General features: G+C 43.9%; 1 protein-coding gene across 3 annotated transcripts in view; it reads right to left on the reverse strand.

The window, feature by feature from the left end:
- LOC124616008 (hemicentin-2-like) overlaps positions 1-18,314 on the reverse strand; it is a 1,911,634-nt gene that overhangs the window by 536,829 nt on the left and 1,356,491 nt on the right. For all 3 annotated transcript variants that reach the window (XM_047144221.1, XM_047144219.1, XM_047144220.1), the window contains one exon: positions 4,299-4,477. In XM_047144221.1, coding sequence (XP_047000177.1) covers positions 4,299-4,477 — 179 coding nt within the window. The remainder of the gene's footprint in view (positions 1-4,298; positions 4,478-18,314) is intronic.

Consider the following 18,314-nt stretch of genomic DNA (forward strand, 5'->3'; position numbering starts at 1 on the left):
AGTAACTGCTACCAGTATTTGTTCCGCAATCATATAATCATATAATAAAGGATCCTTCTTTCTATGTATTCGCAATACATTACATTTGTCTATGTTAAGGGTCAGTTGCCACTCCATGCACCAAGTGCGTATCCGCTGCAGATCTTCCTGCATTTCGCTGCAATTTTCTAATGCTGCAACTTCTCTGTGTACTACAGCATCATCCGTGAAAAGCCGCATGGAGCTTCCGACACTATCTACTAGGTCATTTATATATATTGTGAAAAGCAATGGTCCCATAACACTCCCCTGTGGTACGCCAGAGGTTACTCTAACGTCTATAGACGTCTCTCCACTCAGAACAACATGCTGTGTTCTGTTTGCTAAAAACTTTTCAATCCAGCCACACAGCTGGTCTGATGTTCCGTAGGCTCTTACTTTGTTTATCAGACGACAGTGCGGAACTGTATCGAACGCCTTCCGGAAGTCAAGGAAAATGGCATCTACCTGGGAGCCTGTATCTAATATTTTCTGGGTCTCATGAACAAATAAAGCGAGTTGGTTCTCACACGATCGCTGTTTCCGGAATCCATGTTGATTCCTACAGAGTAGATTCTGGGTTTCCAGAAATGACATGATACGCGAGCAAAAACATGTTCTAAAATTGATCGATGTCAGAGATATAGGTCTACAGTTTTGCGCATAGTTTTCAGGCAAGATCCTTCGTTTCGTTCGATGCTGAGGTGCTATTCCAATACAGCTGGAGAGTCTCTGCAATGCTGTTCGAGTTTAGGGAAATATCAGGTGCACTGCGGCGTGAATGGAAATTTGGACTGAGGTGGGAGGCGTGTGAGGGTAGCCTGTGTGGCTGTATAAAGCCACCCTGCCATGTTGGTGTAGTGGTTGTCTCACATTTCTAGTGAGCATGAGACCTGAGTTCGATTCCTGGCCTTAATAAAAAATTTTCAGTCATCGCTTCAGTCTGGATATATACAACACAGATTGAGTTTGATGTTTATTTCAATGTATTCAGGAAGCTTTTAGTCGAGAGTCCCTAGCTTTAGAGGCCCGGCTTGCTGCCATGTGCAGTGGCCGCAGGCAGCCCGAAGACCAGACCTCCTTGCAGGAGCACCACAACAGGGAAACCATAACACCGTACAGAGAAGCTGCGAAGCGGTGCCATCTGGTTTCCCCTGAATGAACCATTGTACCTTATGTTTAAATAATTATTGACTCCTTAACCATCTGTCACAGAAGGTCGTGTTTTATTTGCTTCATTATGCTTCAAGGTTTTCTACTAATTAATAGATCTTATATTAACTTTTACAGCTTTTATTCTTTCACAGTGTTGCGTAATTTACTTTTTCATGCTTGAATGTTTCTATTAACAGACTCTTCCTTACAACTTATACCTTTTTTTGGAACATACTAAATTTATTTTTATATATTGTGTTTCATTTTATGTTTAGTGGCGAGACATATATTTTGCCTTATGAAATCCCTTTCATTAATAACCATTCACATTCTATTTTAAGACATTACATTCATCATCATGATCATTTGTGCGCCCCAGGAGTAGAGACATCTACGGGCTTGAATGTCTATAGGACGACTCCAGAACATCACCTGGACTTCTCATATACCTGTGTACAGATTGTTTGACGTTAATAGTTGTATTAGAATACTTTTAGTGGTATGTGTGGCTATTAGCCGTGTTATATTCTTTGTGTGTTCCTAGAATTTCTGCATGTTTAGCTCTTATCTAGTTGAGCTTATTTTTGTCACACTAACGTTTTTCTTTTCTATTTTGTAGTAGACCTGATTATCGCGGTAAGACGAAGCCAGTTACTGTGCAATGTACAGCATATACGATCAAGATTGGCAGTAATGAATACAACACAATCTTATTGAGCAACATGATCGATTTGTATCCTGTGGGTGTCAGGATAACTGAGTGTTCTACCGCAGCAAGGATTCTTATCAGTCGACAATACAACTGTCAATATCCCGGGCCGGCCAAGGTGGCCGAGCGGTTCTAGGCGCTTCAGTTCGGAACCGCGTGACTGCTGCGGTCGCAGGTTCGAATCCTGCCTCGGGCACGATGGATGTGTGTGATGCCCTTAGGTTAGTTAGGTTTAAGTAGTTCTAAGCTCTAGGGGACTGATGACCTCGGATGTTAAGTCCCATAGTGCTCAGAGTCATTTGAACCATTTTTTCAATAATCCGGGCTTCAGTAATTCTCGACTCATCTCTCTCAAACGAAATCGAATCAGATGTGTAACAGTGAGAAGAGCTGCTCTCTCTACAGCTCGAGTACACTCTTGAAGTTACGATTACAGCGAGATGGTGCAGACGGTGCCACAAAGAAGACTTCTCTAAGGGAATCGATCTGAGTACCAGTACATTGATCGTTAAGTTTTTCAACTTTTTTATTTATCTGGTTGTTAATGCTTTCTTTGTACATTACAGTTAATGTAATTGTGATTGTCTGACAGCATCATTGGCTAAAGAAACAAATAATTTACTTTAAGTTCAACGTAAATTATTAACGTAAGTAGTTAGTACGTAATAATATCACAAGCACGATTCGAATCCCCATCCTTGAATTCTCTGAAGCTTCATTACATGTATTTCGGTACCTCAGCAGATAAACTATATAACAAATGAAACAATGATAGGACGAGCAGGAAACGATTTGAGCTTCAAGAGTTAAGATGATACGTGATGTTCTTTCAATGACTGCAAAAACGAACCAACCTTACAAAGAACTTGGCAGCATGAGCACATCGTTAAGAAATTTCACCCTCTCTGGCCTAGATGCATGTACTAATTTGACTGGTAAGGGTATCACAAAGCCGTTGTATCCTCTCCTGAGCCAAGTTGGCCAGCAACTATTTCAGTTGGTCTGTGACATCCCAGATACTGGCACCTGGATGGAGTTAACGTCCGAGGACATCCTTTGGCATTTTCTATTCATGCGATATGTGAAAATACTCCTGGCCTCAGATTCACGCAGTAAATAATGACACGCGCCATGCGCAGATGAGCGTTGTCCTGTTGAAAAATGGCACGATGATACACTCTCATGAGAGGTAATACGTGCGGACCGAGATTGTCCGTGACGTTGACTTACCGTTATGCCGTCAGAGTTCACTATAGAACTAATAGCCTTGACCAGAAGTGATACCCGATGGCTCCCCACACCATTACGCCAGAAGTAACATAACTATGCTTCTCCCAAACATCGGAAGAATGGGATCTTTCCACGGGCAGGCGCCATATTTGCTGACAACGGTCATCCTGTGTTGTGAAGGACCACTATTCATTACTAATCACAAAGCAATGCCATTTATCAGTAGTCCGTACATCCTGGTCACCGTACCACACCAAACGCTGCTGTTTGTGTTGTTGTGTGACAGAAACCTACGAAAGGGACGGTAATTTCCTAGTTCGGCTGCTGCTGGTGTCCGACTAATGGTGTGGGAAGACACTGAATGGTATCGGGAGTCCATTACTTTTTATCGTATGACAAGCACAGAAGTAAAAAGACGACATTGGGCTTAGTGCACAGTAAGACGCTCCTTCCTTGTGGAAGTCAGACATGGTCGTTCGAAACAATGCCGACAAGTATCCTTGCCCCACATTCCCGTCCAGGCAATTGTCACGTCAGAATACCTCACTGAACTGGATACTAATCAACACGTCGGCCTGATGGAGACCCCCGATGACGGCACTTTCAAACCCCGCCGTCTCTCACGAGTACATGGAATCTCCTTGTTCTTCTCAATGTTCACTCAAATTACGGCGCTGTTCACACTGTCATGTATGGTAACAACAGGAACACAAACAACACTACTACACTTTGCTGGTCGTTCTGCCTGTCACTGAGAATTACAACACTAATGATTTAAATACGAGAACGAAGTTAAATTGACATCCTGCACTGCTACTGCTTCTGTTATACAGTGTATTTACGAATTTACATTGAATTAAGTACGCTGAATTAAGTTCAGTAAACGAAAACGACATGTTAGTTTCGTTTGTGAACTGAGCAGACCATCCCAGACAGAATGTAGATCTTCCGCCAGTACAAATGGAGCAAACGTTAATGCTTTACAGAGGAAAACTAGTTTCTCGAACAGGTCATACAGCACGTTGGCAGTCTGGTGTGGGGCTGCACACAGCTCGGCACTGCTGGAGGCTAGCGTGCAGTTGCGAATATTGGGAACGTATACGTCACACCGGTGTGACGAAGTTGGCGCGTCGGTGGCTGGTGCCGCCGCTGTCGCTGGTCTGCATGCTACTGGCTGTTTGCTCACCGTGCGCTCGCCCAGGTTGCGCACGCGGCAGTGCAGGAAGGCGGTGCCGCCCAGCTGCACCGTCACGTTGCTGACGGTGTTGTTGTCGAACGTGGGCTCCGTCAGCCGCTGGAACTCCTCGAAGTTGGAGTACCACAGCTGCTGCCACTCAGAGTGCCGGTGTGGCATCTCTCGCCTCCCTGCAACACCAAAGCTCTCCGTCACCTGTGTCCAAAAGTGTTCAAAAAGTCTCTACGCGATGCCGTATGCTGTACAGTTTAATAGACACTTGCATTTCATTACTATGCCATTAAATAAATACTTTCGGCCAGCAAGTCACTAAAAACATTTACGAGTTTATTCCCGATTTCCTTTAAAACCAGTCTTTGACACATAAACACACAATTCAGAAAACATACATAACGAACACATATCAGTTGACTTACCATATACTAAACCTTTCACGTAGCCTTACTGCATCAAGCACGATAAACCTTAACACCTTGAAATGTTGGCAACCTCAGATCAGTATCTCTCATATAAACTGTCGAGTCACATTAATGTGACAACTTGTCAAAAGCCTGAATGACCCTTTTTTTCGTAGCGGACCGTTGTGAGACGTGAAAGAAGAGAGTCAGAGAGCTTCTGAAAGATACCGACATAATGTGGAGGAATGCCGACTCCAGTTCCGTATCAGGCTGCACTAGGCTTCTCGGTTGAGGTTCCACGACGAAAACAGCTCTATGGGGGAGGTCCCACAAATTCTCCATTGGGTTTAGATCCGGGTAGTCTGGTGGCAGGAGACGACTCATCTTGGTGCTCTTCGAACCACGCACGTATACTCAAGCTGTGTTATACGTTGCATTGTCCTGCTGGTAGCTGCCATCGTGCCGAGGAAAAACAAACTGCATGTTGTGGTGGCGGTGGTGGGGGTAGGGGGTGGGGGAGGAGACGGTCTCCAAAGATAGATGATCCATTGCGTCTTCAAGAATGATGAGAACACCCAGAAAATGCCCTTCAGCCTGTACCTTTCCGAAGATTGTTGCGGGGTGATTACATTGAGATGTTTCACGTTGTCCACACCAACGGCCATCTGTCCGGTAGAGCGTAAAACACGATTCACCTGAAAAGGCGACCTGTCGACAATTAGTGGCCGTCCAGTTGCGGTACTGGTGTGCAAATTCCAGCCTTCGTCGCCGATCAACAAGTCAGCATGTGTGCAAGAACCAGGAGGCTGCTGCCGAAGTCCACGTGGAGCAACGTTCGCTGAATTGGCGTTGTGGAGATCCTGTTGAAGGCGTTTGATTCTTATGGACGGTCAGTTGCTCAACAATTGCAAGTCTATTCGCCCATACACATCCCCGCATCTGTCATTCTCCCTTGTCATCTGTGGCCTCGGTGCATCACAATTATCTCGGTGCCAGTTTTGGATACGCTATTTTGCCATCCGCGGTGTACTTTAACCAAGGCGGCGTGCGACCAGTTTAGAAACTTAGATATGTCGTAAATAGTTTCACCCTTGGCTGGAGCGCTAATTATCATGCCCTTTTGGACATCAGGTAAATTGCCGCCTTTCCGCATCACGACTACTCCACTGTTTTCCGCGTCACCCCGACACACAATATATACCCTCCACTGGTAGTGCTGCCATCTGCCGTCTGTGTTTGGTAACTGCACATTCACATTGGCGGTGGTCATATTAATGTGACTGGATGGTGGTACATTCCACCATCTGTCACACAATCCCAGCGTTACCAGAGCAATAAATATTTAAATGCAGCAAACGGTGGCAACCTTCGTAATCTAAGCTTCCTTTCGAACATGAGGGTGCTTTACATTACTTAAAATATGCACAGCTATAGCATTTGTAAATCATAATTGCCAAACTTAATACTAATTTCACATATGTGACGAACGAGAAGAATCTTGGCATTAAAGACAAAGTCCTCCATTATACTAGAAACAAACGCACTAACATATGCTGTTTGACGTGACGCGAGCTCCTGGTAGCAGACAACAGTAAACTGATGCTATGCGTGACATAAAGAATACAGAAAAGATACAAACAGGAGGACTACGCCAAACCAAAAGACAATGTCAATCTAAAATGTCATTCGTATGACAACCACACTGTGTATGAAGCAATGCCCCACAAAACTCATTAATGGCAATGAGTGTAAATGAACGTCACTCGAACACTGACAAATCACACTTCAAGTGCACATCACACTGCTGCAGCGTTACACAGCAGCAAAGAGGAAGAGAGACTAAATAGCCTCTATCAGAATAATAACTTCACACCAGCTATTACTGGCTATCTATCCTCTTGTGACCACAGTCAAGCACCATGCTAACACGTACCCTTCACTTTTGTACCCACACTTACCGGCACTTGATGGGCCTAGCATCTATCAGTGTGTCATACTCCTTACATGGCAGCGATAAGACGACGGGCAAAGAGAGTGCACTGGCCTGTAGCTACGCAGCAGCAGTCCGGTCATTGTACTCTGCACATGGCGTCGAGAAAATAGACAGCATGTGCTTCTTGCCAGTAGCTCTTCAATATCCATCCGGACGCTGTATTCCACACACGGCAGCAAGGAGCGTCGACAAGCAGCCTCCACTCGCTGCCTGTATCTCAGCAGTGCCCTCTACACTCGGCATTCGCACATCTATGACCGCAGTCTACAGACCGTTTGCTCCCCAACGCTTTCCAGCCGGTACTGTGTTCACTTCCTCGTCGCCTGGTAGACTCGGCGAAACTCCGCACCAGCCGACAGTCATTAGAATTAATTCTTAGCTACAGGTGGCACAAACTACACCGCAGCCAAGCCTCTCTGACATCAGTACACAGAGACATTCCCGGAACAACTTAAGTCGTTTCTGTGTCACTTACCCAGCATCTTCCTTCTTTTGGATTTCCTAGAGATACTGAGTTTACAAGATGAAAAGACACGTTACGGACTATATAGGGTGATTCGCGAAGATATTCAAATATTTTAATATGTTGTTCTACAAGTGAAAGTAAATAAAAAAGTTCACATAAACATAGGTCCGCAAATATTTAGTTACGGACTTACGGTTAATGAAAGATTTTGCCTGAAATTTAGCAGCTTCACTAATATGAAGCCATCGCGAAACTGTACGAGGTTAAAGTAAAGCACAGTTTATTTTGTTGTTATTGATCTGGTGAATCTAATTAAACATGTCCCAGACGTGTATCTGTAGTAGTTTTCGAGAACTAAAATGTGCCTCGGTAAATACTCCATCTCTGAGGATGACACTCCTTAATTCGGAAGTAGCACAGCAAATACAGCGACACGTCTGTAGACAACGACACAAAAATCCGCTAGTGCTCGAAACAATTCATCGAAGGACTATCTACAAAAGAAAAACGTCGAAATTAAGTTTGAATAAAAGGACACTGTAGCTTTCGGGCAGGTTAGCGAAGGAAGTGATCAATATGAGCAGTTATGAATAGACAAGGTTCCGAACTTACTTTGTTACGTCTTTGAAGGAATACCTATGAAAAAAGTGGGACAATGTTCGGAGAACCTGTACAAAGGCGATCCATTATTGTATCCCGGTCATACTGTAGTATTCCAAACGATCACAAACACAATGTATGGGAGGGAGACACGCCCGAAACGTAACCAAGTATGCTACGAACTGCTTCGGCGCTGATTAGGTAAAACAGACGCTCCCTACTGTGAATGTGGAGAAAAAGATCTTATCCATGTGAGATCTGAGTGTCAACGACAGATCCTGGCAGCAGCAGATATCGTAATTTTCAAACTATTCCTATCTCGCGGTAGAGGTAAGACCTTCAAGAAACTTTCGCTTATTAATTCACTGTTAATGTACACTCCTGGAAATTGAAATAAGAACACCGTGAATTCATTGTCCCAGGAATGGGAAACTTTATTGACACATTCCTGGGGTCAGATACATCACATGATCACACTGACAGAACCACAGGCACATAGACACAGGCAACAGAGCATGCACAATGTCGGCACTAGTACAGTGTATATCCACCTTTCGCAGCAATGCAGGCTGCTATTCTCCCATGCAGACGATCGTAGAGATGCTGGATGTAGTCCTGTGGAACGGCTTGCCATGCCATTTCCACCTGGTGCCTCAGTTGGACCAGCGTTCGTGCTGGACGTGCAGACCGCGTGAGACGACGCTTCATCCAGTCCCAAACATGCTCAATGGGGGACAGATCCGGAGATCTTGCTGGCCAGGGTAGTTGACTTACACCTTCTAGAGCACGTTGGGTGGCACGGGATACATCCGGACGTGCATTGTCCTGTTGGAACAGCAAGTTCCCTTGCCGGTCTAGGAATGGTAGAACGATGGGTTCGATGACGGTTTGGATGTACCGTGCACTATTCAGTGTCCCCTCGACGATCACCAGTGGCGTACGGCCAGTGTAGGAGATCGCTCCCCACACCATGATGCCGGGTGTTGGCCCTGTGTGCCTCGGTCGTATGCAGTCCTGATTGTGGTGCTCACCTGCACGGCGCCAAACACGCATACGACCATCATTGGCACCAAGGCAGAAGCGACTCTCATCGCTGAAGACGACACGTCTCCATTCGTCCCTCCATTCACGCCTGTCGCGACACCACTGGAGGCGGGCTGCACAATGTTGGGGCGTGAGCGGAAGACGACCTAACGGTGTGCGGGACCGTAGCCCAGCTTCATGGAGACGGTTGCGAATGGTCCTCGCCGATACCCCAGGAGCAACAGTGTCCCTAATTTGCTGGGAAGTGGCGGTGCGGTCCCCTACGGCACTGCGTAGGATGCTACGGTCTTGGCGTGCATCCGTGCGTCGCTGCGGTCCGGTCCCTGGTCGACGGGCACGTGCACCTTCCGCCGACCACTGGCGACAACATCGATGTACTGTGGAGACCTCACGCCCCACGTGTTGAGCAATTCGGCGGTACGTCCACCCGGCCTCCCGCATGCCCACTATACGCCCTCGCTCAAAGTCCGTCAGCTGCACATACGGTTCACGTCCACGCTGTCGCGGCATGCTACCAGTGTTAAAGACTGCGATGGAGCTCCGTATGCCACGGCAAACTGGCTGACACTGACGGCGGCGGTGCACAAATGCTGCGCAGCTAGCGCCATTCGACGGCCAACACCGCGGTTCCTGGTGTGTCCGCTGTGCCGTGCGTGTGATCATTGCTTGTACAGCCCTCTCGCAGTGTCCGGAGCAAGTATGGTGGGTCTGACACACCGGTGTCAATGTGTTCTTTTTTCCATTTCCAGGAGTGTATATGACACTGCATAGCTTATAATTTGTATTTGCTGTCATGTTTGTGCGGGATGCGGTGAACCTAGTCAGGGTAATCATTCTAAATGTACTATGCGTATTTTTTAATAGAATGATGCTCTGACTAGATGTTATGATACTGTGATTGTGAAGAAACAATTTTCATGTAATGTAGAAGACTAAATGATTTTAAAAAATCAGCGTCAATGAAAGGCAAAACTAAAACAACCACAAGGGTTCAAATGGTTCTGAGCACTATGGGACTTAACTTCTGTGGTCATCAGTCCCCTAGAACTTAGAACTACTTAAACCTAACTTACCTAAGGACATCACACACATCCATGCCCGAAGCAGGATTCGAACCTGCAACCACAAGGGGACATGGTGTGCAGCCATCATTCTTACGAATGAAATGGACCAACAGATCATAAAACCGTATTTAAGAGTAATGTATTTGGAAAGAACAAAATCTATGTCGAACTGGAGATGTACAGCCATTGTTTCTTTTCAAATAATTGATTTTCCGACACAATCACACTAATTGCTAAGTGAAATTACCGATTTTGGCCGGCGAAGGCTATTGTCTGATCATAAAACAGATGACGTGGTGCACTCGCAGCACTGAGAAAACTGCAGTGACACTGTGGTTTCTATGGTAGTGGGAGTGAACCACTGCATCTGTTTCATGATCTTACGATGTTCGATGACGGCTGAAACCGGTAATTTCATTTGGAAATTACTTATTTGAAATTATCTACATAAAACTTCTTACTCTTTCCCTTAAGAGACCCAGGTGTTGATCTTGAATGTAAAAGTAAATCACGGAGACCATACAACACTAATTTTCAAAGAAACTGAGTCATTATTGTAAGCCAAATGACAGACTCCACACGAGATGAAGCAGATATGACACATGAGACATCTTATATCGAACTCAAACACTTCAAAATTCAGGATGGAATGCTTCACCCATAAGTATTACTTACTACTACTACTACTACTACTAGTACTACAGCTACTGCTAATGCCACCGGAGACACGCGCGCGCACACACACACACACACACACACACACACACACACACACACACACACACACACAGTAGAGCATAATGGCTAGAGGAATGGGATTGTTTTCTTCCATAAAATTTAACGGTTTTCTGTACATAAAACTATCGCACCGCATACTGGTTCAGTCCAGATGGCTCTTATGTTTTGTTATCTATGAAATAGTTTATTTCGCACGCTTTTATATAAGACAATCGACAGATTCATTTGAAACGTAGGCTTATAAATTTCAATATTGTGATGGAAATAATTGCTGAGAACTGAAATAATTAAAATATGGATGGACATCCAATTGCGTATATTTTTTCTGTCATATGAACTTTATTGATAAAAGTTGTGTAGAGAGATAACAATTGTTCCTACAGGTTTTCAACATCGCTAAAAGAGAATACTTCTTCTTATTTAATGTAGCATGTATGCCTGGTCAGGAGGTAAACGATTAACGACGTTAACTATCAGTTGGTTGGTTGATATGGCGAGGGGGGGGGGGAGGGGGGGAGGGGAACAAACAGCGAGGCCATCGGTCCCGTCGGATTATGGAGGGATGGGGTAGGAATTCGGCCGTGAGCTTTCAAAGGGAATATCCCGGCATTTGCCTAAAGAGATTCAGAGAAATCACGGAAACCCTAAATCAGGATGGACTGACACGGGTTTGAACTGTCATCCTCCCGAATGCGAGTCCAGTGTGCTAACCAATGCACCATCTCGCTTTCTGATAACTTTGAGTATTTTGGTATTTATTTCCATCTGTGTGCCAAGAAATGTTATAGAACAGAGGAAATTTGGGTACGCTTCTATATAGCCACTGTCGAAACCTAAACGCTAGTTTTCGGTAGGTGCATCATGAATCTGTAGAGAAGTACGATATTCGCAGAACAATTGTCAGTTGAAACACCGAGCCTCCAAATTCGCGTGATATCTATTCTATTCTGCGCTGCCGTAACCATTGCCTTTTGAATCGTGAAACTGTGAGCTCTATTCGTTAATTAATTTCCAATTTTCTGCTGAAGCACTTCGGAGCAGAAATCCAGAAAATATGCACATGAATGGCGAACAACAGCTTTCATTTAGCAACATTTCATTTCATGCTTTTAAACAGACAGAGAAGCCAATTAAAAGCTGATGCAACACAGTTTTATGAGCTGCGAGAAAATGAAGCAACTCTCGAAACACATTGCTCTTCTTTTCACGTTCTGAAAAAGGAAAAGACACGACAGAAGTTGATGACTCTCGACTGTTTGGTCTATAGGATTTAACTGCAAGGCATTTAAACGTTTAAACTCTATTAGCTTGAGTGAATGGTATTAAAATGAGACTGCCGTCGGCGATATTAGCGGGAATAATAGCGTCTAATTAGTGAGGTGTAAATAGCCACAGGATATATATGCGGGCAAATGTTCGTTACACGTGACGAAACTTAAGTAAGCAGCTAAGAGAGTAGGTCAATCAGATCGTTTATAGTATTTTAGTAGCAAAAAAAAGTATAGCTTCATCCACTTTGTGCAGACACTGCTCATAATTAATTCTTCATTGCAATATAACGTTCTCTTTCTCCTAATATGCTTACGAGATCCTTTTAATGGCTGATTTTATAGTACTGTATTATTAACATTTACTGTCTTTTCATCTGTGGTTGTATTTCTGAAGATATTCTTCGCGTGGATGATACATGAGATATAGCCGCCTACTTATTAGTTATTGAAAACTAAGGAACACATTCACCAAAATATCACTCGAACATCAAGTTTCTTAAGTTATAAATGTACAGAATCAGAAGTAACAATGAACGATGTTCAGATTCATTCACTTGTATGAAACACACCACATGATCGCATTAAAAACACACGTAACCGTATTTTTAAATACGTTGTTGTTCAAATGGTATTCACATAGTTAAAAAATCATTTGAGTTACAGGCTAAGTTGTTTTCTTACGTGCTGACATGGAGAACATCCGTTCTGACAGGTACATCGTTTATATCGTCCTGTAAACTGAGCTTGGATATTTCAGATATTATTGATTTTCACCTGGCAGAGAAAAATCTGTGTTCGAATTCCGATTCAGAATAATAATATTTTAATTTTTAACGAAGTTATCAAGCAGCGTTAGGTTCTTTGTTTTGTGATAGATTAGTTCTGGATATCACCCTTGATATTCAGTGATCTGTAAGACACTTTCTTTGAATTCAGTTATTGGTCACTCTTTTCCTAAATTTGCAACATGCAAAATTCTAGTGAAGTATCTTTTTTGTGAACGGTTTTGTGTGGTTTGGTGCAAGAGAAAAGGTACTGACGGCTCTAAAAGTAATGTGTCTGTATTCTGGGTACAAATAATCGATTTTACACATTGCTGCTTTAATATTATTGTATTACGTACATGAATCGCAAGAAATGAGTGACGGGATAAATATAGAAGAAGTCAAAGGTTTGAGTATTAGAATTAGATTATAGAAGATTCTGGAGGAAATATTAGGACAGATGTTGCAAGGGAAAGATGATTGTTAACGTTTTACGAAAAAGCGAAAGGAATGACGAAACAGTGTTCTGAAACATAATGTTGCAGACTTTCCATTTTTGGGTTCTAGATGGTGGGTATCTCAGGTAGACACAGAGATACAGACATAACTTTTGAGAGTACAGCTGCTTCTGCATGTATGTAGTTATTGATTTGGTGGACCATCTTATACGAAATTTTTGTGTGGAGCTTCTACGGCATAAACTTTCCTTGCTTTTCAAGAGGTTCTTTGTGGTACGGAATACACATGTTGTTTCGACTAATTTTGTAATTCTGGTCGTTAGACGACATATGAACTATGTACAGCTGATATTATCTAGTGACTGAGTTATTTCCTGAAAGTCTTGGTGCATTGTCATCCATACGCAAGTTAGTACTATTTGTGGCGCTCCATTACGTCCACCACAACAGCTTTATGCACTCGAGGTTGCGTTTGCTTAATTAATCGAAATGAGTTGCGCAAAAGTAATGTAACAGAAACGAATCTCTTCTGTCTATTACAACACTGAAAGTACCTGCTTTACGATATGCTTCAAAAGCAATATATTCGCTGTATTTTTTCTGCTATCGTGAAAATACGACGAAGCAGGCGTACACTGCTGGATAGCTCGTAAGATGTAAACAGTCAATGGGGAGTGGTTAGACTTTTTGTACAGCGCGCGCTATTCAGGTGTAATTAAAGTGACGTGAATGCTATTTGATCATTAAATAACAGAACTCCAGTTCAACGGTTCATATACTCGTCCTCAGCATGGTCTTGCATCGGAACCGTAGCTAGGCGTACTTAACGGAAACTTATTACTCGCAAACCTTGCAGGGATGCGCAGATGAGAAACATGAAGGCACATTCAGTCACAGTAGTGGCAGCCTTTAGTTGAGTAGTACTCTTCCGCTGTGAGTATTCCCCACAATTTGTCGTGAAAACTGAGGTCGCTGGTGTCGCGCTTGGAGCGCCGGCAGCCGCGCTGTCTCCCTCACCCTGCACGCTGTGCTGTGACGTGCACTCTCATTTTAATTCGCACGATTGCTTTCCGTCCGAGAGGCGCCTCTTATTTCAATTTACTAAATTCGTGTGCTGCCTCGGGAACCTCCATTAAGCTAACAACTCCCGCCCCAGAATTGCTCACTGTGATTCCTGCGTTTAATCGGGAGCACTTCGAATTACGAGTAGGTAGTTACTACGAACGTAACGATTACGTTGTTAGTATTCATTCGAGCTGTCTTTCTCAATTCTTTACTGGGCCTGCGATGAGCTGCTACTGACTGTCTATCAAAGAAATACTAGAAAGCAATTCAGCTCATTCAAAACCGATGTGCATTGCAACAGCATATTTCTTGCTAGCACAAGGTTACTGATTTCAGATGTACGTCAGAACAGATCCGAAACATGCTTAAATAAGTTTCCAGTTGTAAATTACTTGATTCGTGCGACTCTGATAAAGTGAGGTAGCAGTGCACCAGTAAATTTTGTACTACATTGGAGACACCAATACATCCTACTAAAAAGATCGGCATTCTCCTTCATTTGCTAGATATTTAAGTCCACTACGAGATTCAATAGTCATAGGATCATCATCAGATGAATTTAATTTCGTTTCATTTTCATTATTTTTGTTATAGACAAGCGAAGCATAGGATGAATACAAATCATGTTGTGCTACAGAAACATTTCCATCTGCTTCTGGTTCCCAAAACTTCGAAAGGTTTTGATGAGGCACGTAAAGAGTGGGAAGAACTTAATGCATAGAGTCCGACTGAACTACTCTTTAAGAATAAATAATCATTTGCACACTTATAAGGGTAACATGTCATTTCGTGGCATTTTGTCCACTACATCGTGCCTCGACGTCTTTCTACCTATTTGTTTATTGCAGCTTCCTTTTCCTCTTCTTGCAGTTGCTACCTGCTGTCAGATATGCAGTTGTGTTTTGTCTGCTGCGGTGCCAGCACTTGGGGCATCACTAGTGATGATAAAACACATTTCTGGACAAAAGCATTTGTAAACTCCAAGCATGTCTGCCACTCTTACTGCAGTGATTTGGGGACAACATGTATCATGCTAGGCTGTGTCCAGGATGAGGGCATGCTCTTGTAGCTGTTCAATCTTATTGGAGTAATAAAGAATTTAAATTTATTCTGACTGTCTTGCTGCAACCGCCCATAAAGTACTCCTATCTCCCACGCCAACCAACCAAACTCAGTACACCTAGGTTGGACAGCCAAAGGCCTCCTGACTAACTCGAAGCAGGATTCCACTTCACCATGGTAGTCATCACATATCCGGCCGTTAGAATGCGAACCCAACATCTCCTCTCTGTGCTAGAAATCCAACCATCAGCTCACAGTGATATATCATTTCGTTTCCTGTAGCGGCACCACCATTTAGGTTAGGGAAAGTTAGTTTTGTGCAATATTCTGAGCACAAGTTAGAGCCAGGTGTGGGCCGGATTGTAGTGAGTTTTGGATACCAAAAGTTGCGAAGTAGAATAGAGGCCACAGGGCCATCAGATTGCTGAAAGAGTATACATAGCGGTTTTGCATGTCGCAAATCACAGGCGGAAGGGGCCCACTGGCCAACCTAGCGTGTTATGAGTACATGACACGAAGCAGCACGTATGGCAAAACAGAGGCACACAACCACATATAAATAGGTGTGGCTCTCTGATTGATTCATATGTGGCAGCTCTCCTGGACGGCGGGGTGTGTCACACCACCAGTTATACACAGCAGCAGATGGGGCGCCAGCGCTCCAATCCACGGCAGATATCTGGTTCGAACCTCTGAGGCCAGCACGGGGTCTGTAGCCAGCCAGCGGCAGGCCCCATCATGGCTCGCTACCGTGGGCAGTCGTCCTGGCTTCCAACACAAGCCAGAGGCATCCAGAGGCGAGGGCCGCAGATTCGGACTCCAGATTGTGGACGCTTGTTGTCACCGCGATCTCAGCCACGCCGGCAAGAAGCACACAGCTGGCTGCCTGTGGCTCACAACGAGTGGCGCTAAGTCGGCGGTGATGCACACCACTGAGTGAACTGCCGGCAGTCTGACGATGACGCAACTCCGCTGCCGTACAAGGCTGACTCACAGCAGTGCGTGCACGGTCGCTGAGGCAGCCATTCCGCGCCAAGCTGTCTCACAGAAAGCGTATTTTACAAATTACAGTCCGTAGCTGCAGTTGCCAAGAATCCCCTCTCATCCTCATAATTGACAGAATGTGTATCACATTAGCATCACCTCCACATAAACATAATCACCTGTTTCTAATTTCTAAGATTAGTTTAAATTAATCTAGAAAAGACATATAATCCATTGTCTGAAGAATGTTAAACTGGTTGCTGTCAGCCTTCCAGCAGCACGGGAAATAAAAGGTTTATGATTTGGGTCAGTCTCTAGAAATTCTCATCCCGCAGAAAGAAATGTGTATTCGATTCCTTCTGAATGTTTCTACAGTGGTTATTCGGAAAGTAAGGTCCCATCAATCGCGAAATGGGAACCACAGTGAAAACCAGTCAAGTGAAATTCGCAAAAGTTGCAGCTACTTCTCTATATAGCCGCCACTCCGATCCAGACATTTGTCATAGCGTTGTACCATCTTTCCAATATCGTCCTCACAGAAGGCAGCCATCTGGACTTTCCGCCAACACTCTGTGCCACTATGCAGCTCTTTTTCTGTGCCAAAATATTGTCCTCACAGCTAGCAGTTCATGTGAGTAGAGACGAGAATCGGAGTGTGTCAAATCCAGGCTGTATGGTGGGCGATCGAATACTTCCAGTCGAAAACGCTGCAGGGAGCGTCCTCAATTGCTCCTGAAGTGTGCAGCCGAGAAATGCCATGACAAAGGAAATGCATGACAGTTACGTTACATGAGGTTGTATGAAATCAGGTTTTATCTCACGGCAGGCACCCATACTTCGTGGGCAACACTATTTTCTAATCATCTTTACGTACTGACTATGCACTCAGAATTGCAAAGAGCGACGTGAGGCGATCGCTAGGTATACCAGAGACATGGTATATCACATATGTGCAGAACTTCATCTAATTTTCACTGTGGTTTCCATTTCGCGAACGATCGGACCTTTCATTCTGAATAACGCTCCTGTTTTTGTCTGACAGTTACAGAATAGTTACCTACTTTGTCTACTCTGTTTTATTCTGCATTGTTGTTTATGTTGTTAAAGAAGCTCCGTTTCTACTACAAAACACTTACGATGGTGTTTTATTTTCTATCTCTTCGTTTTGGGCAGCACTACTTTAAAAACAAGGCATTCTTCTTCCGTGTCAATGAGTATTTTTGTGCTTTTCCCAAATTTTTTTAAAACCACTTACGTGTGACCGCTGCTGGATCTCCTTTGATTCGAGAACAAATACAACCCCTGGGAGGTGCGAGAACGGGTGATTAAGCTTTTCTGGCTCAACAATGAGTTTCACGGTTGCTTGCTTTTAAAAGCGTGTCAGCGCGGCCATAGTTGAGTTGATGTCCTCAGGTGTCGTCGGTCGTGAACTACCGGTAGGATAAAACCAAGTAGTGAACTGAATTCTACGGTCACGTGTAGGAAGTATGTGGACAGGATTCGCACGCAGTGACTGTAGTCCAACTTTAAAGCACTGATCTATTAGACTGTTCCCTTGGCATGCTTTTATTAGTACGGCTCAGTAACAGCTTTCGACAAAGAATATAACAACTCAATAATAGTAAGTCCGGGAGAGTTGGACCACTGAGTAAGATGGACGAGAGGTGTATGGCACAAATGCGCCGCTAGAGAGCAATTCCTGCAACTTGCGAGGAAGTTCTTTTGTGAACAAGCCCAGTGGAAAAATGTTCCTCTCATTTTCATTTTAGTTCTGGAGAAAAGTTACGTTATCGGTCCTGATAAGCTGAAAAGTTTTATCGTGTAGTTGCACAATAACCGTATTAACGTGTTTTTTTTTATTTATTTTTTTACTGCAAGCTTGAAAATTGGGTAGACATGTAATCTGAAAGGCCACTGAATTCACTACCTGCAGATAGAACTCGGAGTACTCCATTTCCCCCAAACAATCGGGGGAGATGGACCATTGTTAATTGGGAGAGATGAGTCATTTGTTTTAAAGTCGGAGAGATGAAACACAATTAAATTTAGCTTCAAGGCACGTGAAATAACCCAAATGGAGATGACCGTAGTCCTGGGCCA

Source organism: Schistocerca americana, chromosome 5 (assembly GCF_021461395.2).
Source record: "Schistocerca americana isolate TAMUIC-IGC-003095 chromosome 5, iqSchAmer2.1, whole genome shotgun sequence".
NCBI lineage: Eukaryota > Metazoa > Arthropoda > Insecta > Orthoptera > Acrididae > Schistocerca > Schistocerca americana.